This window comes from Vigna unguiculata, chromosome 3 (assembly GCF_004118075.2).
Source record: "Vigna unguiculata cultivar IT97K-499-35 chromosome 3, ASM411807v1, whole genome shotgun sequence".
Lineage (NCBI taxonomy): Eukaryota > Viridiplantae > Streptophyta > Magnoliopsida > Fabales > Fabaceae > Vigna > Vigna unguiculata.
In genome coordinates, this window is record NC_040281.1 from 36,658,724 (window position 1) to 36,684,413 (window position 25,690).

At 27.4% G+C, this 25,690-nt stretch overlaps 2 protein-coding genes across 4 annotated transcripts; one reads left to right on the forward strand and one right to left on the reverse strand.

Annotated features, from left to right (window-relative positions):
- Positions 1-861: 861 nt before the first annotated feature.
- Positions 862-2,162, reverse strand: LOC114177139 (cytosolic sulfotransferase 12-like). Its single transcript, XM_028062393.1, has one exon. It carries the CDS (start codon positions 2,034-2,036, stop codon positions 1,038-1,040), a length of 999 nt encoding a protein of 332 aa, XP_027918194.1. The 5' UTR covers positions 2,037-2,162; the 3' UTR covers positions 862-1,037.
- Positions 2,163-18,393: 16,231 nt separating this feature from the next.
- On the forward strand, positions 18,394-22,045 carry LOC114178766 (ACT domain-containing protein ACR4). Of its 3 annotated transcripts, none has more exons than XM_028064848.1 (8): positions 18,394-18,832; positions 19,278-19,362; positions 19,462-19,507; positions 19,619-19,733; positions 19,866-19,933; positions 20,036-20,617; positions 20,720-20,824; positions 21,389-22,045. In XM_028064848.1, the coding sequence occupies exons 1-8, from the start codon at positions 18,829-18,831 to the stop codon at positions 21,728-21,730; spliced, it is 1,347 nt and encodes a 448-aa protein (XP_027920649.1). In that variant the 5' UTR covers positions 18,394-18,828; the 3' UTR covers positions 21,731-22,045. The 3 variants fall into 3 exon arrangements, with proteins under 3 accessions (XP_027920649.1, XP_027920652.1, XP_027920650.1); XM_028064851.1 differs by having other exon boundaries at positions 18,394-18,592; XM_028064849.1 differs by lacking the exon at positions 18,394-18,832 and adding an exon at positions 18,935-19,109.
- Positions 22,046-25,690: the final 3,645 nt, after the last annotated feature.

The following is a 25,690-nucleotide window of genomic DNA, read 5'->3' on the forward strand; positions in this document are numbered from 1 at the left end:
AAAAATTTGGGGGTGGAGGAAGAAAATAATGGGGTGCAGGAAGAAACCCATGAGAGCAGTGAACCAGATCAGCCCATTATCTTCTCCTTTTAAAAGAAAATTCACTTAAAGGTTTACATCCTTCTTCTCCATGGCAGAACCATCCAGACCAGCACTCAAGGTCTCATCACCGCACGCCATCGGAAATGAAATGTGGAGAGTAGTGCAGAATATGGTGTGTGTTTTTAATTTTGTGCATGTGGAAGATGTAGGCGATGATGGGTGATTAATGGTTGGTGTGAGATGAGAAGGGAGATGATGAAGATGACGGTGGCGTGGACCCTCTGCAGACAAAATGGGAGCCTCCAAATGGACCGTGAGGGGCGTGATTTGTGGTGTGTGATGATAAAAAAAATGAGGGAAAGAAGAAGTTGAGTGTGCAGGAACATAAAAAATGAAGAGTGGTGGTGCCTAAGGACTCAGTGGAGCACCAGGAATTGTAGAAAAATCTGTCAAAGAATCACATTCTCCCCTTTTATTTTGTTTTTCATATAAACAACCCTAAAAGCAAATCTTCAGTGGTGTGCTGAGAGATTTGCTTTCTTGTATGAAAAAGAAAAAATGGAAAAGAAAAAAACTTTAGATTTTTTTTTATAAACTTTTTTATTTATTAGTAATTCAATTTCTTTTATCAATTTTCTAAAAAACTAATATTTTTATTCCTAAAAAAACTTCTCTTATTATTTTTTTATATATTTTCATTTTAGATTCCAATTGGTAAAATCTTCAAGATTTTGACTTTTTTAAATACAAAAGGACTTTTTCATTCCCACAAAAAGGAAAACTACAACATTGGGGAGACTTACCTATCACATCAAATTGTAAAACAAAATAGCAAGTTTTTCTTTATTCATACATTTGAAATTGCACGCTTTGGTGAGGGAAAGAGAGTTTATTTGCCTGCAAAAGCCAGACTTAAAACCAAACAAAAACATTTTGCAACCACAACAACATCATCGGTTAAAAACCGTTTATAACTAAATAAACATAGAGTCATTCTAAAACCTCAAACCATGTGGGGCCAGTTTCTCTTGAGTGATGGCATCGAGTTGCTGAATCATGTCAGCAGTGAGATGATTCTTCCAATCTCCGATTTCACCACGGCGGAAGAAAGCTCGGTGTGCTTCACCAGACGAAAGCCTCCCATTCCTATTCACCTGCAAGTTGCTCAACTTATCAAAACTACAGAGCTTGAGAATCTCTTGCACCAGACCAGCTTCCTCTTCTTCACGGGAAAAAGGGCACCCCAAAAAGGTGGCGAGTTTCTTCAACACGAATTCGGGGTTGAGTTTCATTTCCTCAAACCTCATGAACATGATCTTGTCGGGGTGTTCCAAGCTCTTCTGCCAGTACTCCAACACATGCTCCCAAAAGGGTCCATACAGAGAGACCCCTCTGCAGAAGTTGTGGAATGCCTGATGGAGAGAGTTGGGCAGCATGGTTTGCGGCCTGAGCCTGTTTGTGAAATGCCAGAGGGAGATGAAAGCGTCTTTGGGGTCTCTACAGAGATAAACGATCTTGCAAGACGTTTGTGTGACAGATTCTGGGAGTGAGACATAGGGCATGTGGGTGGAGAAGAGCCTTGGAGAGGGCATTGCGGAGAGGTCAGGGAGTGAGGGTTTGTCAATGTAGAGATCAAGTTCCAAGAAGGGAACAAGAAAGTGGGGATTGTGAGTGAGCAAAGGGTGGTTTTGTGCACTTGGGTGATAGTTGTGGCGGTGGAGTAAGGAAAAGGTCCAAGCTTTGAGCCAAGTGGTGCCTGATTTGGGAGTGGTTACGATGAGAAGATCGGTGTGATGAGCCTGGAAGTGGTTTTGGCAGGAGAGAAGTCCTTGAAGCTGCCTTGTGGTGTGCCAGAAGCCCTGGTACTGGTGAAGATGCTTTGAGAGCCAACCTTTCTCCAATGGTAAAGTGGGAATGAGGTCCTTGCATTGTTGGGTGAGTTCCCTGTTCTCGTCCAGGAAATTGGGCACCACAGTAGATTCAGTTTCTGACATGGTGGTGTGGATGGAGAAAGGGAAGAATGAAGGAGGTGTTCAGGTTTTTGTGGTCGACCAGAAGAAATGCTCTCATCATTGGCGATTCCAGTAATTATCACTTTAGACACACTGATTATCTTGTGCAATTCATACATAATATTATTTTATTGAGTTAAGTATATTTTTTAGCACCATAATCTTAATTTTGGTGCGAAACTCAGATAACTATCTTAAATTTTTATATAACTATCTTAAATATTTTTATGTATTAAATAATATTTCAGAATATCTAAATTTATTACGTCGTTTAATACGTTATACACGTTATAGATCAAATGGTAATTTGAAAGATTATTTTTAGATTTAAAGAACTATATCGATTTATTTTTACGGATTAAATATATTTTTGGTTCTTTAAATTTTATTGAAAATTATAGAATTATAGTCCAATTTAATTTTTCAATTTTTGAAACGCGTAAATCTAGTTATTTTAAATAAATTTTATTATATTTGTATGATGTTTCAAACGTAATTTTTATTTAATATTGAAATAGAAATGTATCAAACGACGTAACCACCTCAAATGCTATAATGAATTATGTTGAAAATGTCAAATAATCTTAATAAAATTTTATTAAAATTATTAAATCCACACATTTATAAGGTTGATGGACTAAATTGCACTAAAAATTTCGAAAATGAACTAATTCTAATTTTTACTAAAAATTAAGAGACCAACACTATGTTTTAAAAGTTTGGAACAATGATCAATTTTAATTTTACATAAGTTAAGAGACTACAAACATTAAAGTTAGATTAGAAGGACTCCATTTGTTATTTTTAAAGTTTGAAAATCAATTTTTTTGAAACAAACAAATTTTGATTTTGATTCGGAATTTTAGAGATTAAAAATATATATACCCTGATATTTAAAATAACAATAAAATTAATAATGAGACTTAAAATTTATTAAACCAATAAATTTTAATAAAATATAAATTAACATCTTATGATTTAATCAATTAGTTGTATATTACTTAAAACAAGGGAGATATACGTAGGATTCAAATTATGTAGTATTTTTTAACAACCTTACTAATAAAAATAATAGTAAATATTATTTACCATATAGAAATTGAAATTAGTAATAAAAATATAAAGATAGGAGGCATGAAAATAATTGGAGGAGGGTGTCTGACTATGTTTTGGCTTTGACAGTAAAGTTCTGAATGAATGCATGTGATCTTCATCAATAGTATGTCTCCATGGGTCCGTTACCATTGTAATGTCTTTTGTCAATTTCTCAAACTCTTATTGAAAAAGGAGCATGCAAGGCATCAACATCCATTTCTACATGCATTATGCATGGAAGATACTTACCATATTTTCTTATCTCTCCTAATGTCACAATACGACACCACCACTGGTTTTTTCTTGGACTATCTTTCAAATGAAAAATAATTTTTTGACTATATTTACATTCAAAGAGAGGAAAAAAGAATTTGGATCTGATTTAATATGGTTGGAAATACCATAAAACAATTTCATAATATATATAACTGGGACAAATCGTTAATTTTGTGGGGTTGAATTAGTTTTAAATCTCACTTCTAACATATTATTAAGTTAATACTAGTGTACACGTAGGTGCAAAAGCGCCTGTGTGTACGCATTTTTTAAATATACCTCATATTATGTTAATTGATGAATAATGTAATGTTATTAAGTTAATATATAAAAAATTATATTTATTAAAAATAAAATGAAATATATCATAAAAGATGTTGATAAATAGGAAAAAAAAGAATAGAGATAAACGATTTTATAAAAAAGTTTATAAAAGTAACGGTAAATTCTCAAAAATTTAATAAATAATTATATTTTAAAGGGTAAAATTGGTATTTTCAAATGTAGACACAAAAGAGGGATCATCTTTATATATTGTTATAGATTACATACGTGTGGGAAAATCTCTCATAGTAACATCAGACTGCACATATAAAATTTATAACTATTTTTTTTGTGTTTCTTTAAGTGGATTTAGAAGATAAAGTGAATAAATTTAAAGATAAATTTTATAAAAGTTAGTAAATGATTTGACTGCAAAATTCAAAGACACAACAAATCTTCATCTTTTTCTTCTCTCTCGCGTGGGATGTAGCTTCCCCTTGTCTCCCCATTCAAGCACGCAGACACCATTGAAGTGCTCGCTGACGTTTTTGTCGCACCTTGCATCTATTGTTTTTCTTCCGCGCGTGAGAACCCTAATCCAGCCACCACTCCACAACTACAATTGTTTCGTCCGTTCAGAGTTGTCGCTGATGACGCCGCTTGGGGTCGAAGTGCTTGCCTGCGTCAACCACGTCAGCCACCGCGCGAAACCCTTCTATTTCTATTCGCTCACATGTGTTCTCCTTCAAGCTTCCATGGCTTCTTCCTTCTGCGAGCCACACGGGATCCTGTTAGCACAAAGACGTTCGCAATCGGAGGCACCAATTCCCCATTTAATTGTTTTTATTTTTTTTTCTGATTAGTTATTCTTTTTGATTTTGGGTTGTTTTTTATTGATGATGAAAATGTGAGCTTTGGGTTGTAATTCATGAGTGTGCGTATTTGAGGATGAAGATTCTTTGTGTTGGTTTTGTGAAAATGAAAAAAATGTAGTGTGTTTTTGTGTTTATTGGCATTGATGGAAGAATATGTGGTTGTGTTGGGTGAAGGGTGAAAGTGGAATGAGATGGAGGTGATGTTTTGGAGGAAGGGGAAGCAACATTGGAGATCCAGGTGGAACTGCCTCAGGGAAGGTGAAAAATCAATTTTACTTTTTAATTAAATAATTTGTCACATGTTTAAATAGAATTGATGATGGAGAATACCGTTTATCTTAGATATTAAGGACTAATCCCATGAGTTTTGAAAGGATAGGGATTATTTAGAACAAATTTTAAAAGAGGGATTAAAACCAAAATTGCTTAATAATATAGGGACCAAAAACATAATTAATCCTAAATTAAATAAAAAATAATGAAAATAAAATTTAAAAATTACTAAAATATCCTTTATAGAAAAATTATATAAATAATTTTTAAATTAATTAAAAATATTATATTTTAAAAACTATTATTTAATAAATTTTAATAAAAAATAAATTATATTAAATTATTATTAATATTATAACTATTAATAAGTATATATATATATATATATATATATATATATATATATATATATATATATATATATATATATATATTAAGTAATCAGTTACTTAACATATAAGATAAGAATTATGCTGGCTTTTAACATGTGGGAGATGGAGGATATGGATAAATTTTTCTTTGATCTTCTTAAATCTTCTCTGTGGTGGAGAAATGAATTTTAGACCGTATCTAGCAAATTCATATGTAACTATTTGCATCAATCTTTCAAAATAAACACAATTTTTTTTTACAATCCGTTTTCGCAAATAAGTTGATAGGGATGATCCACTCATGCAAACACATCTTAACTTTCGAGTCTATTTCGATATGCATTGTAATGGCCAAATTGTCATAATTTAAGTTTTCTTAAACTTTTTTTAGGAATTAAATTATATTATTACTTTTAAATAAAATAATAATAATCTATTTCTATTTATAAAAAATACTTCTTTTTGTGTTCACATTTTCTTTTCTGTTTTATCCTTTTAATAAAAGATTTTTAAATTAAAATTATTATTTTATCAAATTTTTTTAAACTAGTTTAAACCCGCATGAGTTATATATATATATATATATATATATATATATATATATATATTCGGTTACATTTATTAGTTTAACACGTATATTAGTAAAGAGAATTGATTTATTATGTAATGTAATCAAAAGTACATAGTTGTTTTGACTTATAATAGAAATATATTTTATAATAAAATAACAATTTTTTTTATCAGAATCTAATTAGTTTATATGAAATTGGTCATATTTATTCTAACATAAGTAAATGATTAGAAATAGTTTTAATTACGTAAAATCTATATAAGTCATTGTAGATAATAATTATGCACACATATCAATCATATTATTAATACTAATATTATTGATATTAATGTTAATATTAATTCAAATAATATCTAAAAAAATATGTAAGTAATTGAAATATGATGTCGTAGAAAATAAAAATAAAATGTTTATACAAGATAAAAATAAAATATAGACATATTGTGAGATATGAATGATCCCGTACGTACAAAATGAAAACATGAATTAATGTTAAGATTTGTAAATAAAAGTACAAGCAAATATAGACAGATAAAAATATATCGAAAGGTAATGGTATATGAAATCAAAGATTTTTATTTACATGAAAAATATTAAAATTAAAAAATAACACTTAGATATGAATTTATTTGAGCTAAATTATAAAATTGACATAATAAGTAATTAGAAATATATAGATATATGATTAAAAATTCAAATTAGACATTTAAATTAAATATTATATTAAATAAAATATTTTAGGTTGTCTTTTGTTGGTGTTGTTTGTGAATTTATGGTATAGGAATTATTTTTTACTACTAATAATAATAATGTAAATGTTAATGCTAATAATAATAACATTAATAATAATAATAATAATAATAATAATAATAATAATAATAATAATAATATAAATACTACTATTAAGACTAATATTATTATTACTAATTCTAATGTTAATTCAAATAACAATATAGACACGTAGAGAAAATATACAAATAATTGAGATATGATCTCGTAAAAAATAAAAGTGAAATATATGTACAAAATAAAAGTAAATGTAGGCAAAATAAAAATCTTAAAATTTATAAATAAAAAATATGCAGATATCATAAATAGATAAACAAACAGTAAGATAAAACTACCCAAAGATATTGAGATATGATGAATCAAAGATATTATTATTCTTTTTAGATGATAAATACTAAGATAAAAAAAATAACATTTAGATATGAATTTATTTATAATAAATTATAAAATTGACATAATAATTTATTAGTAATGTTATGACTAAAATTTTTCATTAAACATTTTAATTAAATATTATATTAAATAAAATGCCTTGATTTTTTTTCTTGTTCATTTGTTTATATATATATATATATATATATATATATATATATATATATATATGAGATAGGAATGATTATTAATAATAATAATAATAATAATAATAATAATATTATTATTATTATTATTAATATCGATGTTAATAACAATAATAATACTAATATTAATAATAATAATAATATAAATAATCAATAATAATAATATTAATACTACTAATACTAATATAACTAATGTTAATATTAATTTAAATAATAATAAGATTCGTAGAATAAACACAATTAATTAAAATATCATCAGGTAAAAAATACTAATCTAAATATACTATAAATCCCATATAAAATAAAAGTGAATAGTTAGGTGTCATTTAACTATTTAATTTGTATTTTTTAAAGAAAAAGTTTGTTAGAGTGAATTTTGTTAATAATAATAAAAAAAAAAATACAGTTTATTACATATTCAAGAACAACCAAACATTTATATAAAATAATATAGTTCAGTTAAATAAATAAAATTTAGCTTGAATATAGATAAAAATAAAAAAAATAAGTACAAAATATTTAATTATGCATTTAAATTATTAGAAAGTAAATAAATTTATTAATGGATATAATTGTATGCTAATTATTATTTTTTTAAATTAAAAAAAATTGAAAAATGATAAAAACTTTTCACAATTTATTTTCTCATAAAATCCTCCTTCTTTTTTAATTTGTAATAAAAAATAATACATTTATTATTATATTTAAATTAATAATTTATTTGTATGATTATATCAAATATTATAATTATATATACTTAAAAATATATAATAAGTAATAGTAAATATAAATTCCGTACAAAATAAATATAATACGAAGTTGAGGTTAAAATTTGTCAATGAAATATCGAAAAGAATTGGTCAAATGAAAGCATAAAAAAAATGAAATTAAACTTAAATTATTGTACATGTAATATCTATTAAAAAAAGTTAAAGTAACAAGGTTAAAACTTTGATTCATAATATATAATATAAGAATATTGTTATATGTTTTAAATTTACAATTAAAGTTTTGAGTTATATATCAATTTAAAATGACAAGTGTATGCACATATGATAAAATACGTCTATATATCATATTAGGATGGACATATGTGAGTTATAAATGTAGAATATAAGTGAATATATTGTCCAATGTAATTTATGCATACACACGGATCTTTTGGCGTGGTATAATTTTTTTTATAGTTATTGATATAAGTTCTAAATTAGTTTTATATATAATATATAATATATATAGATAATGTAAGAAAATAAAAGTCATGTTAATGTAATAAAGATAAATAAGTTAATCAACTATTTAAAAAAGATATATTAAAATATTTTATATATTCATTATAGGCTATTGTCAAGGCGTTTTTGTTATATTTCTAAATTAGTTTTTCAATCTTATATATCTCATTTACACATAACAATCAAATCATTATATTCTACTATAATATTTTAGAAAATGTAGAGTTAATTATAAGAAAAAAGAATCTTATAAATATGAGATTTTTTTAAACACTTAATCCTAGTTATATGTAACAATAAAAATATGTCATATATTCTTTCAATCTCAATTTGATGAAATTGGTTACCGATTACCAAATATGGTAACTACTAACACACTATTTGTACTCATAGTTTTTAACCTAAGACAAAATTTGTATTTACACAAAATCACTACAATACATATTATTCTGCATACTTAATTGTTCAAATACTGTGTAGGCACCAATATATAACAAATAATAAATATTTTAATAATGAAATTATTAGACAATAAAAACAATGAAATTGTATAAATTTTGCAAACGCACCTGTTTGTTTGTGTACTTTTTCAGGTCAAAGTTGAAAAAATAAATATTAAATATTTTTAATAATGAAAATGTTAGACATCACAAAAAAGTTATAGAATAAATTATCTAAAAATCGAAAAGTTAACGAAACCCAAAGAACATAAAAAGTAAATAAAAATTAATAGAAAATAGGCACGATTTTATTCTAAAAATATCAACATTATATTTATTACAAATGTTATCATATATATATATATATATATATATATATATATATATATATATATATATATATATATTTAATAGGCCGTTTTGTAGAGTGTTATTTTTACAAAATAAATTTTGAATTTAATTAAATTTTATTAAATTAATTTTAGTCTTATATAATACAAAATTTTATTAATTCATATTTTAATTATATTTTTAGTTGACGTGATATTTTTAAAGATTAAACGTTAACTTGGAAAATTTTAAATTTAAAATAAAAAGTTTAAAACAACTTTTGTATCTCCTGGATAAGAAACTTGGAAAATGAATTTATACATAAAATTTACATCTATGATTCTATCATTTTATTACTTTTAAATACACTTGTGTTGAAAAAACCATGTGAACATATACATGAAAATACTAATTATAAATTTATACTTTTTTGCAAAATAAAATTATTTTATTATGTACTAAATCAACATAGTAAGAGTAATCAATTGAATATTAAATTGATTAAAATCTAACCACATAAAAATACATGAGATTCCTAACATAATGTTAAAAGATGGTGAGATTTCTAACATAATATTAAAAGATGACTGAAACCAAGTTCACTACACTTAAAAAAACAACAAAAATTAACTACACCACAAACAAAGGGAGCACCAACTTAAATTATACCATTTTTACTTCGGGATAAATGATCTTGTATTGCTAGTGCAATAGATATGTAGAAACTTCATATAAAAAGATATATCAAATGTTTCAAAATCATCGATAAATATATTTCCTTTAAAACTAAAGGCAAAGTAAAAATAAAAGGCAGAGAATTTGTTCTTAATAGGAAATTATAAAGTTTTAACTTCTAAGAAAATGTAATTCATTTTAAGGAAGAGGAAAAAAAAAACTACAGGATCATCTAGATTTATACTCGCCAATAATTTTGATTCAAGTCAATTAGACCTTGAAGAGACAAATTTATTAAGAAATTGAATAGACAAAAGAATTCTAAGGAAACAATAATATAAAAGCATATCATAATATTATCATATATAAGTTGGAAGAAACTAAATATACAACATAAATTGTTACCACAAATTTAAATACAAAGTAGCCATTCCTTTTATTATTTTGTGTCTGTGTATCTCATACATTCTATTCTTATTTTTCAAGCTTTATTGTAGTACGCATAGAATGGACTAACTCAAATTAGTTCTGGTTCATAGAATCTTCAACCATCAATAGACTTTTACCTTTCTGTTTTACCAAGAAGTCAGTGACATTAAACCTTCAAGCATAATATGAAAGAAATTAATGAAGCATATATGAATAGTAGTTAATTTTTATACTGCTAAAAGATTATTGAGAGCAAAGAAAGGATAGTTGTTCAAAACCACTTTAGTGACATATGTAATTAATTGTTACATCACGCTATATTGTATATAAGATGCCTTTTGTCAATAGAAAATCATAAGTTGAATGCTATAAGAGATACAATTGTTTTATTAAACCTTCATCTATCAATAGAAAATAAAACGTTGAACATCTAATGAGAAAAAATGTCAAATTGTCATGTAACAGAGGCCACTGAATAACAGTAGGTTGCCAGTGTTAAACTATAAAGAGAAAGACTGATAGTAATTTAGTTCCTTGATGAAAAAGAAGAATAAGCACACAAAATGTCAACAACAACAGATTGAAAATATGCAACTATAGAAGCATTTCCCCTTGAATATTGAAAGAATATTGATCATAGTGTATCAATAACAATTACAACTTCTACAATAGGTCATAGATGTACAAAGCTTCAATCTTCAATCAATGTCTTTTTTTTTTCAAAGGACATGTAATGCTCACAATTGTAAACACATAAAATAACTGATAATAGAAAATATTCTTTTCAAACTAAATATTGGACAATATTGAAAACAATTATATATTATATATACTGATAAAATAAGCATAGGGTTTAAAACATATATAAATTTATCCCAACACTAATTACATGCTTTTTAGATAAAAAATGTAGTTCACAAATTGTTGGATATTGTCATATCTTAAGTTAATTGAGAACAAAAAAGCAACTTCCTTTATGCTATCAAACTTCTTAACCATCTTATTTGAGAATTATGGGAAACTCTCTTATCAATGTTTATGCTATTGTAGCCCGTCCAGCCTAAAAATTTAAACCAAACAATGAGTCTAATCTATAACAATATCAACGTATGAAGAAAGAAATAGAAGATCAAATTATTATAACTTGCTTTTGTTATGATGAAGTCCATTACTATGAATTAATTTTAGCTTAGAAACCATGTCATGGTCATTTAAGACTCTCACCAAATATGAAGAAGATCGAGGGAGAATCTAATTAATCATAATGTTAAGAAACAAATACAACTCAACTCTTAGGTTCTGTCATCTATGCTTCAAAAGAGTAGGCTTTTTAAATATGGGAATGACCTTAAATATGAATAAATGCATACCTCAAATTGTACCATAAACAATGTTGCTAGTATCACTGGAAATGAGGGTATCACCTAAAATAATATCTATAGATTAGTTTGCCAAATTCATAATAATTTAAAAATAAAAGGATTAAACTCAACCGTTAACATCAATATTAAGTGGCACATAAACATACATCGGCTAAATATATATGCATATGTTGATTACCCTAGAAAATATCATATTTTTAACATAATGTAAAAGTGAGGTTCATAGACAAAGTGTAAAAGACAAACAACTACAAGAAAAATTGTGCAACACCTGTACACTTATAAGAAAAGAAATCAGAACAATAAATGACATACACTTAAATAATAATAATAATAATAATAATAATAATAATAATAATGATAATAATAAAACAGATAATAATATGAAAGGTACACTATGAAAGGTTTTAAAGATTTTAACTATACGAAAGGTTTCAATAAAACTTTATTATGTTTAATGTCGCACAATTATTGAAAATTCAAATAGGAACTTAATGATACATTTATTTAGCATCTGTTGATTCAAATTCAATGCTAATCATGTAAATGTACAATCAACTAAGTTCAAACATAAAAAATAGCCTTATATATCAATGTACAGTGAACAATTTTATTCTAAGTAATTCTTTACTTCAACCTTACTTCATTACAGACAAAAATGTATTTTACACAATAGCTACAACCACAATTACATAGCTACAACAGTAGTGTTGAATGGAAAGCTATAAATTAAATAAGAAATTGAAGATGAATCAAAATCCAAATGAATTTGGTATATGTTTAGAAAAAATAATTTTATGTATGAAAAATTAAAAACTTCCTTAAAATATTTTTCAAGTATCCATATTTCAGCAACATACTAATGTGAGATTCTAGAATAATAATACAAAAAACGAATTATTAGCATAATAGTTATCACCTAATTAAACATTACTTTAAATGTAACTAATAATAAGATAATAACTATAAAAATAAAAAATATTTTCAAAAGATCTAATTTCCAAAGAACACTTTGACTTAGGTGGCATAATCCTATCACACATCAAAGATAATCCATTTCTCAAGAAATAAATTGTTGATTTGTTCATCCCATACATGCTTATAAATTGCCTTTTCCATAAATTTCTAATTTGATTTCCATTAATCCTAAAGGTCATTAAATAAAATAAGAAAAGCATGTGAATAACTCAAGGACTACAAATTATACCATCATCATAGATTTTTTAGATGGTTTATAGACATAACGACCAAATACAAATCTCTTTCACATTTGTCATTGGAAATCCACAATGTACTGCAAATAGTAGATGCCAAATACAAAGTTTAATTAAAGTAAAATTTTAGTTGTCATGTCAATTCAAACTCGCAAAAGAAAAAGAACTAAAACATAAATAGAATGATAGTTTTATTTGCATCTAGGAGGTAAGAGAATAATATTCAATTGCAACTATTTTGCTCTGAATGAAGGCATTTTCTGCAACATTGAGAATTTGTTGACACTTGCATGGGCACCATCAATGTGTTTGGTTTCATTTAATCCAGAATTTGTTGACACTGTCATTACCAAGATAGTTTCATCTAATCCTGCAACATTGTATTGGTAATAAGTAATATGTCACATCTTACATTAAATTTAGAATAACAATAGTAAAGAATTAAACTATTTTCTACTACTCTAATCCTTCCAAAGAACATTATAGGATAATTGAAGATAGTATTTTACAATATACGACTAAAACCTCATTAACCAAATACTTCTCTAGCTATGAGCATTTTGAAATTCTATGACCTCAAATCTTCGAATTCTAAAGATACATTCAATGAAACAGAAATGGCATCTTATACTAAGGTGAGTTATGATCATTGTGGAGGGCAATCAATTAAATAAAAGGTGAACGAATTACTTTGTCATAATATAAAGTAATTAAAAAAATATAGACCATGAGGAAAAAACATAAAGTATGAATTCATTGCTTTAACAACAACAAAAATCCAATTACTGTAATTCATATCAAACTTTCATGTCATTCATTATTGTAACTAAATGATCTTGTCAAACTTTCACTGTCTAAGGATATAGTATTATCTGTCAATCTTTAACTTCAATTAAAACATTTCCTTCAAAGTATTAACACTACAAATTATACCTCGAGAATTATTGATACACTTGTGCTAATAATAGTAATTTCATGCACTAATGATGAGGCCATGCACCTACATTAAAAAGTAATAACAGTTACAACTCATAAATCCTACAACCTACTAAGTGTGAAATTATTGCTATAATATAAGTAAAGAAGTGACAGAAAAAACAAAAATATTGTTATATGTTACAAAAAGACCGAAAAACCTAAACATCGGACACGTGTCAACATAATAAGAATGGGTGAAATGGTAAATTCATTAGTAGTTGATTTGTTATAGACTTAATAATTTTTTAATTAAAAAATTAAAGACTCTTTATAATTAAATTATAAATATTTAATTTTATAATTATAATAATAAAAAATTAATTATTAATTTCATTATTTTTAATACAATAAAAAAGTAAATACAAGCGCATAAATAATTTAAAATAAAAGTGTTTGGCATGAAGAAATTAACACATGTAACTACAGTTAATTAATTTGCCTTGGTCAATATTTACAGGTTATATAATGGCTTTTTTTAATTAAACGATTATATATAATTAAATTGTTAGTAATTTAATTTACGTATATTACTGGAATAAAATAAATAAAAGACTGTATAGATAATGATTATCTTAATAATTAGATAATTAAGAATAGTTTAATTGGATCTTGATTAGAAAAAATGTATGCTGTGGATGCGGTTAAAATATAGGTGTTGTAACTACAGTGTGGATTAGTAAAAAAGGTGCTTCGAATAGAAATAATAAGCAGATTTTTGTTTTATACTAAATAGCTAAGATGCTGCTGCAAATAGTAAAAGCTATGAACAATTGGGCCAAACTATCTACACACCTACAGGCCTTTTCTTTCTGCACCCCTTTTTCCTTCCTGCATCTCATAACTTGAAATGTCTCATTTACCCTTTTGAAAACAAATTAAAATAAGGGTTAATTATGTTTTTAGTCCCTGAACTTTGACCTAAAATTGAAATTTGTTCCTAACCAAAATTTCGATACATTTTTGTTCATAAACTTTAAAAATAAATGAATATAGTCTTTTTAACCAAATTAAGTTAAATTTTTTTGATGTGTTGAACGCGTTTCATGTTAGTATTGAAGTTGTTTATATCGTTTGACACATTTCAGATTTAATATCTTTTGAAAGATGTGTTTGACATGTCAAAAAAAGTTAACGTAATTGAGTTAACATGACTATATTCATTCATTTTTAAAGTTTAGTGACCAAAATTTATAAAAGTTTTAGACAAAGACGAATTCCAAATTTTAGATAAAAGTTCAGGGACTAAAAACATACTTAATCCTTAAAATAAAGAATAATGAAATGGTATTGCCCTATGTGCTTTGAACATTGCTTCGTGCCTCATCTCTCCTTAGTGGTCACTGCATATATGTGCTTCTTCTTTGTTTTTCTATATTGTATTACTCATATGCAACTAAACGAAAGTCATAACTCACAATTTCAAGTCTTTGTTCATTCTAGCAATGAGAAGAGGTACAAGTTTATTTCATGGCTTGCAGGTTTCTGGTAGGTTCTACAAGGATTGTGGGAGAAGTGGTGACTAGGGATGATAATGGGTCAGGTCGGGTACAAATAGTGTTTATGTGCAACGTGACTCAGTAAAAAATTCACCTACTATCCATCTATTTAATCCGATATCTATTTAAAATATATTTGCAACTATTTTAAAACTTACAAGTACTCGTGAATATCTGCTAATATCTAAAAAAATATATATTTTATAAATTTTTAAAATAAAATTACAAAACATAAAGCAAAATAGAAATTCAATTAAATATAAATTAAATTTTAATTTTAATTTTTTGCAAGTAATGAGTATACACAGGTACATATAGTATGATATCAATACCTAACTTGTTTATAATACTCATTACTCATAAATACCAACTATATGACGGATTTTATTTGAGGATATCCGCTAGTATAAGTATTTTTGCCATTTTTAGTTGTAATTCCATTTATGTTAATTTTTTAATTTGTTTAATATATTTTAAGAATAAAATAAAATATTAATATATATGTATATAATTTATTTTTATGTGATATAAACAACATAAATAATATTTTGAAATAAATAAATTAAAATATTAATTTTGGAAATATATATATATATATATATATTATTTTTTAATTTTATTTTATACTTTTAATTTTGTTAAAATTTATTTATATTTTAATTTTAAAAATAAAATAAAATCTTTATGTATTTTATAATATAAGATAAAAATAAATTAAAAAATAAAACAAAAATTTATTTATATGCATTTATCAGACGACATCCGTAATGATTTTTTTTTTAAAGTATAATATCAGATGTTAACACTATAAAAGTAATGGAGGTGCAAGGAGAAAGGCTCCTTCTTCCTTCAAAGAGAAGAATCCAAATGGGCTGCGTGACTTTGAAAGACAAAAATGGAGACAATAGGGTTTTGGGGTAAAAGGGCATTTAAGAAAAATTGAAGGGTAAATGAGGCATTTCAAAACTTACGGGTGCAGAAATAAAGAGGGGTGCAGGAAGGATGGTTCTCACCTTCATTAGTTTTTTTTTTCCTTCGACCCAACCATAAAACAATAAAAAAAAATAAATATATTTACGGAGAGAAAGAATGTTGCTCAAATGTAGATACAAACAAGTTCTCTTTTCACTGTTAGGTCATTTACCTAACCTAATAAAACCTTTATATGATTTCTTATTTTATTTTAAATGAATTTTATCATTCATTTTATTTTTAACACACTTGAATAAGTTTTTCTTTAAGATAAGGTTTTATAAAACTCATGCTCTTTTTTGTGCTTCATTAGTTTTATATAACTAAATATTTTATACTTTTTAAGATTCGGAGTCTTAAAAAAAATCTTAAGATTGTAAGTACAAGTTTCATCATACTACATAGCATGTTTCAAAGAAAATTATTTTATAAAGATTTTAACTAAGAGCTTTACAGTGGAGACACTCTATAAAAGAATCTAGTTTTAATAGTCACGGATAGGATTATTTGTAGTGCAATTTGATTCGATTTTTTTTGGTTAAAAATATATTTTAACCAAACATAAAAATTATATGCAGGCTGATTTGGTCCAATTTAAAGATGAAGTAATATACATACCAATCACAACCCATCTAAACTTATGTGGTTTGATTTAGATCAATTTTGTAGTTTTTTATTCATAATTATCAATTTGTATTTTTTTTTTATAATCAATTTTTCTGTCTTCACATCTAAAAAAAATGATTAGCCTGATGTAAAACTCTTATTTGATGTCATTCATCTGATAAAGATACTAACTTACTCTTCTACCACAAATTTATAAAAAAAAATATAATTTATAGGAAATTAAATTTGTTTCTGGCATATTTTTGGGAAGAAATAATTATGTTTAAAAAAGAATCATTTGTCAAACTTACAATAAATAAATAAATAAATATATATATATATATATATATATATATATATATATATATATATATATATATATATATATATATATATATATATATTCAAATTGGTGTGTCCAAAACTTAAAAGTTTGTTTTTATATTGCACTAGCCAACAAAATTAACAAAGCACTAAGAGGTATATTAATAAAGAAATAAAACATTACGAATTAAAATTGTAAGGGAATAAACTGGAAGTATTTCATACAAATTAAATTATCGATAATTTCTTAAAAAAACGAATTTATTTATTTTTATTTTAATCAGTTATCAGATTTTAAATTAACTTTTTTTTATAACTTTTTAAAATCAGTTTAGTCTAAATTTTAATTAGGAAGCATGCTTGAGCATTCTTATCAGAAGAAGAAAACAAATCCAAGTCTTTCTTAGCTAGAACCAAACATTAAATTTAAGTTTTATATTAAATAAATGTAATGATCTTTCCTCACTCAAGTCATTTAAAGTTTATTCTTCCTGATTTTAATTAAAATTTTCAATTCATTTCTTACAAAAACAATATTTTATTTTTAACTTTTTTTTCTCATTTTTCCTTTCCTCTCTTTACTACAAAACATAAAAAAAATAAAAAATAAAAAAAATCAAAACTTCCTTTCAGAATTCAACCATCCCAAAACTGAATTTCGGTAACAGTACATAGAGGTTTGAATTTGGCTTTTCAGGAACTAAATTCCAACCTGTAGCAGTGAAATTTTCTACCCATCCCTAACAATAAAGAAAACATACAAAACTTTTTCAGAATTCTATTCTCAGAAACTGAATTACAGATAAGCTTTTGTCCTACAAAATACTACATTTAATTGAAAATTTGGTTCCCCAAAAATTGATTTTCCTCTTATTACATAGAATGGATCTATTGTGGAAAATGAACTGGCAAGATTCCTTTAAGTAATTTGTTAAAAAATATTACTATTTACGGAAAAAGAATAATCTTATTTCTTCTTATAATCTCATTTGTATTAGCATTGTTTAGGTTAAAAAAATTTGGCCTAACTATTGGGTATACCAAACAAACTTGGAGATGCTCCTACACTATTCAGAATTCAGTATCCACCTTTCCCCTGTAAGCTTGGAACACACGTTGTTAATTCTTTCCATTATTGTTATTGAACACCCACGTGCGCACCTTAGAACATGTCACCTACCTTGGCTCTTCTCGTCGCTCACGAACCACTCTCTCTAACATGCGCCTCCTTTTCTTTTTCTAGGTTAGGGGAAATGCGAATTTGAGAGATGGCAGCGGGTGAGGGAAGAGAGACACAAAGGGAGAAAATAAAAGTCTGCCTTTTCTTTTTAGAAGGGCGTTGCAGGTGTTGAAGCATATGTCGGGAAGGTTCTGATTCAGAACATTTATCTTTTTTATTTAAGAAAAAAAATTAAATTAATTAGTTATTTTATGCGTGACTAAAAGCAACATTAGAAGATCAAATTGGTTGTGGTTGAGGTGTTGGTGTATGACTCTGTGTACATAAACTATTCGTACACCTATGTTCTGTTCCTTTGTAACACATCCTCAAAGCTTATCATCTTGAGAGAACCAAGGTGTGGCACGAAAACTCACCTCCTGCAATGGGTAGGTGACATTCCATTTTGTTTTCTTCTTAAATTTATGATATTTTCTTCTTTTCTTTATTAATTTTAACCTGGCCCTCTATATTTTGTTAATTCCAGTATAGTCTATCAGAAATTGATGCAGGGATTGTGAATTCTTATCTTTCTCGATCATGGTTTTGGGGGAATTTTTTTGATTTTGATTGATTTTTCCTACACCCTTTTCTTTTGTTGGTGAAAAGATTTTTCCTTTACTCTGATTTGGCTTGTGGGTGTCTCCATAGCTTCATCGTTTTGTGGTGATTAGTGTTTCTTTTCTCAGTTTCCCATATTGCTTCATTAGTTAACTATTGAGTCCTGCAATCCATTCTTTTGAGTTTTTGGTTGTTTTCTTCTTGTTATTCTCTTTCCCTTTTCAATTCCACTTTCTCTATGCCGATTAATCTGGGATACCAATTTTCGTGCAGCTTTCATTTCGGGGGTCAACATGAACTTCTCTCTCTACATGAACGATGAATATGAAAAACTCTTCAGAAGAATGAATCCGCCCAGGTATGGTACCTATTTGATGAGATAAAACCTTTCTTTCCTTAAAAATTACTTCTTCCTCTTCTTACCTTTGTCCATTAATGTCTTGTCTTGTCTTGTCAGAGTTGTAATTGATAATGAATCATGCCAGAATGCCACTGTTATACGGGTATGAATATGTTCTGTCTTCTTTTTTGGGGATTCTTTCTCTGCGATTCACCGTTTTCCTTATCTTGACGACTCTTCTATTTGGGTAATGGAATTGAATTTACCTTTGCAGGTTGATAGTGCAAACAAGCATGGAATACTTCTTGAAGTTGTACAAATTCTCACTGATCTAAACCTCACAATAACAAAAGCTTATATATCCTCAGATGGAGGATGGTTCATGGATGGTAACAATTTTTTCTTTGCATTAATTTCTGTGATACTGTATATAATGCGGGTCAGAGTGCATGCATGTGTACACAATGAACTCATATTTTGCGGTGAAATTAATGGTCGGTGTTTCTAATATGTTTTGCCAGTTTTTAATGTCACTGACCATGATGGAAAGAAGGTTACAGATGAAGGTATTCTGGAGTACATTCGAAAGGTTAGTCTGCTTTGCTGTTATTCAACATAAGTTTTTGTTTTCTTTTTACTTTTTATGTATAAACTCATTGACTTGGAGGGTTACTGCAAATTATTGTTGTAGTCTCTTGGCCCGGAGTCTTGCTTTATGTCTTCCATGAGATCTGTTGGGGTCACACAAACTATGGAGCACACTGCAGTAGAGCTATTGGGAAGTGATAGACCGGGGCTGCTTTCAGAAGTGAGTGCTGTTCTAACCAATCTCAAGTGTAACATAGTGAATGCAGAGGTGTGGACTCACAATACCCGTGCAGCAGCTGTGATGCACGTAACTGATGAAGAAACAGGTTCTGCTATCACTGATCCTCAGAGGCTCTCTCTAATTAAGGAGCTTTTGTGCAATGTGTTGGGTGGTGGCAACAAAATCAGGGGATCTAGCAGTGTAGTCACTAAAGAAGTTAACCATACGGAGAGAAGGCTTCACCAGATGATGTTTTCTGATAGGGATTATGAACGAGTTGATGATGATGAGAAAAATAGACCAAAAGTGACTGTGGTGAATTGGTCTGATAGCGATTACTCTGTAGTTACTATCCAATGTAAGGACAGGGCAAAACTTCTCTTTGACATAGTTTTCACTTTGACAGACATGCAATATGTGGTTTTCCATGCAAGTATTGATTCTAAAGGGCCAGATGCTTATCAGGTATCGCTTGTTGTGTGTGTGTGTGTGTGAGAGAGAGAGAGAGAAAGAGTGACATTATAATCCTCAAAGGCTGAAGTAAATATTCTGTGGATTTAAATTTAGGAATATTACATCAAGCACATAGACGGATCCCCTGTAAAATCAGATGCAGAGAGACAAAGAGTGATACAATGTCTTGAAGCTGCTATTAAAAGAAGAGTATCAGAGGTGAACACTGAATAACTACTGAACTTATCATCTCTTACTTTTGACTTTTGCTCAGAAACATGCCTATAAAACCATTCTTTCAATTCTTGTGTTTGTTAGTATATCATTAACAACATCACTTTTCCATCAACTGTGATTTATTTTTATTCTTTAAAATTTGGTGGAGGTGACCATTATCGTTTTGTTTACATCTTTCTGACGCACTAATCCTTCCACCCATGACAGTGATCGCCAATTATGTTTAGTTACACGGCATTAGTCATGCATTCACTACTACTATGAATGAAGTTAGATAACTTTCTGGTTGTAGGCAACTCTATAACCCAGATTTTCTATGACTTCACAACGCATAATGTAAACAATTTTTAAGCAATTGTTTCTTCCTCCACCTTATTGTCATTTTCTGTATGACTTTACTAATTTTATATTCTAATCCAGAAAGTCCACTACCCTTTATTATGCAAATGTGAATCATGCATTTTTGGCATGTTTATCTTTTCACTTTTGTTTTGGTTAGTTTTGTTTAGCAAGCAAAGACTAATAATTTGTTTCTTGCTCCTTCAGGGTTTGAAGCTAGAACTATGCGCAACAGACAGAGTTGGATTGTTATCTGATGTCACACGTATCATCCGAGAGAACAGCCTCACAGTAACAAGGGCAGAGGTGACAACCAAAGGAGGCAAAGCTGTTAACACCTTCTATGTTGGAGGAGCTTCAGGTTGCCCAGTTGAGTCCAAAACCATAGAATCTATTCGCCAAGCAATTGGCAATACTATACTCAAAGTAAAGGGAAAACCTGAAGAGTTGAAACCTGCTCCTCAAGATTCTCCAACCAGATTCCTTTTTGGTGGTCTTTTCAAATCCAGATCCCTTGTTAACTTCGGCATGATTAAGTCTTATTCCTGAGATTTTGAATCAAACATGCTTCCTTTCATTTTGTACAGGAAAAAGAAAATGATGAAGATGCAAACTTTAGTAGACTGTCCAAAAGTTTCACCTTAGAACAAGTTTGACCGTAGTTTAGCAAGTAAAGCATTGAACCCTTACATAAAAGTTGCCTTGTAAATACCCCTCAACGTCAGTTACTTAGCTTTATAGCTTTGTCACTATCACTCATGAATTATAACGATGAAAACGTAAGAAGCTTCAACTCTGAAACGCCATTGAATTAGTTATATGTATATAGAATTTCCCAAGTATGATTTAGTCTTGGTTTTTAGACATAACTGTAGTTCCTATGGTTACCTCGATTTTCTTTTTAATCCTTATACTTTATAAAATTGAATTCAGCATAATTTTTAACCTATATAATTTTTATGTTAGTAATGTTTTGAAATATTTCTATTTTATTTTAGTTTCAGTCTTTTATACTGTAACAAACAAGGATACTCTTGGTTGCTTCTTTTAGGTTCCATGCGGTGGCATGTTGATGGTGGTAGAAATCAAAACCTAAAACAATGAAACTGGAGACTGAAATATAAACCTTTAAAAACATTTTTGTTTTATCTTATTTTACTACCTTAATCTTTCTAAAATTCAATTATCTTAATTGTTTTTTCTTCATTTTTGTCATATTTACGTACTTTCTTCATTTTGAACCTTATTCCCCCACCCCAAGACGCTAATATAAAAGAAAAGTCATATTTACATGTTAAATCAATGACGACTTTATATCTTATTTAATTTTGAACATGGAATCAAGGAAGTTCCTTTGTTTACAATAGGCCAAAGTTCTTTCTGCATATTAATTGTTTTCGAAAATAGTACTCTTTTGATCCACAAAAATCAATGAAAAAAAGAGAGTCTAGGATTGATTCCTATAAGTAAATGAAACGTTCCAACAATTTATCACTTGGAATGGACCTGACACAAACTCCCAAAGGGAAGACAAAATTGATAATTCCAACAGTAAGCAACAAATAACCTTTGCAGTTAAGAACCACCAGCTGTTCTTTACACATGTCCAGAGATAACATTGGAATCAATGTCAAGAAGAATCTACTTTTAAAGTTTCATAAGTAAAATAGCACTTAAATTGCTCATTTGCTTGATAAGCAGCAATTAACTCAGTTTAGTTCATCAATGGTGATTGACACAAACTAATGGGATCACATTTAGACAGCATACATTTTTCATTCATGTGTGATTCCCTAAGTACTAACCAAATATCAATATATATATACAGACCAAAAAAAGTCCATTTCTCTTCTCCAACTTCCCTTCTTCCCTTTTTATTTTCTTTTTCTTCTGTCATTTTTCTATTTCAAAGGATATCAAAATGTGTTCAGGTAGGGAAAAAAGAAAAGAAAAAGCAAGTTTTTTTGTTTTTAATTATAATATTGTAGGTAATTATTTTAGAAAATATTGTTCTAAAGTGATCTTTAACAGTTGATAAGATTAAATGATTAAAAAGTAAATTTTAAACTTTTGTCAATAAACTAAACTGATAAAAGGATCAAACTTAACCTAGTAATCTAAGGAGTGGTCTTTGTAATATAAATAGCTTCGAAGATTTGAAGATTTGCATGCGTGTGTGGAAAGTAGACATAATTAACTGTTTTGGTCTTTTCCAAGCTCCATGCGTCATTTTCCAGAGTCTAAACCATAGGTCTGACCTTCCGAGTGTCCTAAGAAAAAGGGTGGTTCAGTTACTAGGAGGATGGTCCAAGTTCCTACTACTCCTAAATGCTCAAAACCAAATCAAGGTTTTCACTTAAATCAAGATTGACTTTTCAAAAAGTTTTTACTGTTTCATGAATTTGAGAGAAATTAAAGAGTAAGAATAATATATTAAAAAGTATATAAAAAAATTAAGTACATTGTTTGGTTAAATAAAAATAAAAGGAATAAAATTGTATCTATTTTATTTTAATAAAAGAAGTAAATTATTAATACAATATTTTGTTACCTTACAATATTGGTTTATTATTTACTTTGTTTAGGCATATAATTATAAATTATACGGTATTATGATCCTAATCTAATCTATTGAATTGCCTTGTCAAAGGACCTAGAGTTTTTTTCTTATATTTCTTTTATTTCATTATTTTTGGTAGGCATTTGATTGGCTATACATGCTAATTGCTTGTGAGATAATATTTTCTTTTTAAAATTCTAATTTATATTTTCAATTCATAATATATAAAGTGATAATTATTGACGGGATTAATTAGACTTATTTAAAAATGTATAATAACACAAACTATTATGTTTGAGGGAACAAAGGGATGCATTGTGCACCTTGTACCCAAATGTTGAATGAAAATAATTAGTCCACGTTCTTTATAATCACAAAAAAAATAAAAACTTATCAGACCAAACATGAGGAAGAAGAAGGACCAAATCTACATACATGTGTTGTGTTAATGGAAGGAGAAGAAGTTAGAGAGGTTCATACGCCATTAATGAGTGTTTAAGAGCAAGAGTATGCTAGGGTCTGTCTCCACAAAGACTGAGTGAGACTTGGATGAAAAGTGAAATATTGAAGAATAGTTACATAAGTAAAAATATAGAAAGGTAAAGTATAAAGAGACTATTTCTTTGAATAAATAACAATAGAAGGCAAAACATATTTATATATTGCTTTTAATACTAATTAATAAATAAAAAATGTTTTAATCAAATAAATGTTTTTTAATTATATCAACTTTTTCAAACATACATTTATTTATTATTATTGCGTTATTATGATTTTCAAAATAATTAAAGCAACAAAAAGAATCTCATACTTTATCACCTACTCCAAAATTTCCCCCATCTGTTTTTTTTCTTGTATAGAGAGTGAAAATTTGGTTGTTATTTCTTTTTCTTTTATTTAATTCATCTTTATTCCCTTCATTCTACACAAAGAGTTAGAGGAGTAAGGTTTCTTTTAAATTGAATAACTTGTTAAAATAAGTTAAAATATAAATATATTAGTTCTTATTTCAATTCAAAATATATCATGAAATATACTAATTTATTAGTTATTCAATGATAAAAATACTTTAATTCACACACTTTAAATATAAATTCACTTCTCATTTTTTCATGGAAAAATATATTCATAGACCCATTACATTTGTTTGCCTAGTGAAAGATAGGAAAAAAGGATGATAATATATGTAGACTCCAATTTTTACTTTACACACTTACTCAACATCAATAAAATATACTTTTATTTTAAAATACAACATAGTTTAGAAAAAATTAAATAAAAAATAATAGCTTTTTATTAGGTTTTGGTTTATAAAAGTTGAAATATATTTAATTTTACTAATAAAAAGCATAAAGGAGCTGACAGCTAAAAAGATGAAAGTACTGTACATGCATATTTTGTACATTTGAAAAGTTGAGTTGAAAGATCCCTAATGCATAATTTAAACCTAGAGTCCAAATCAAGAAACCTTCAAAGTCGATTCCTGACAGTTCATCTTAAAATAAGTTGGACTAAGATGAAAAAAAATTAAAAAATTGAACCAAAAAGACTAGTGAAAATTGAATATATAATAAAAATGTAACAATAACATTGATTTTGCACACAAAAATTATAGGAAACTTAAATTTATTCAAAAATCACAATTAAAAGAGGAATGCATCAATAAAAATAATTTATGTCTTAATCAATGATGAATTTACCATTGTCTCGCAATTTAAGAGGCAAAAAACTTTCCATAAATCTGAACATTGTAGTTACTGTACTTGAACAAATTAAAAATTCACAACAACATTCTGATACTCAATTATAAATCATAAATTTTAAAAAACTGAATATTTACTTTATTTTTTAATAAAAAAACTGAACATGCATGCACCTTATCTAGATCAATATGGTTAACAATGATATAGTAAAAAAATAAGTACTCTCTTTAAAGAAATGATACCCAG

Coding starts and splice junctions, on each gene's coding strand:
- LOC114177139 (XM_028062393.1), bottom strand. CDS start 2,036: ATGTCAGAAACTGAATCTACTGTGGTGCCCAATTTCCTGGACGAGAAC.
- LOC114178766 (XM_028064848.1), top strand. Junction 19,508..19,618: donor AGAATGCCACTGTTATACGG/GTATGAATATGT, acceptor TTACCTTTGCAG/GTTGATAGTGCAAACAAGCA. Junction 20,825..21,388: donor TTAAAAGAAGAGTATCAGAG/GTGAACACTGAA, acceptor TTGCTCCTTCAG/GGTTTGAAGCTAGAACTATG.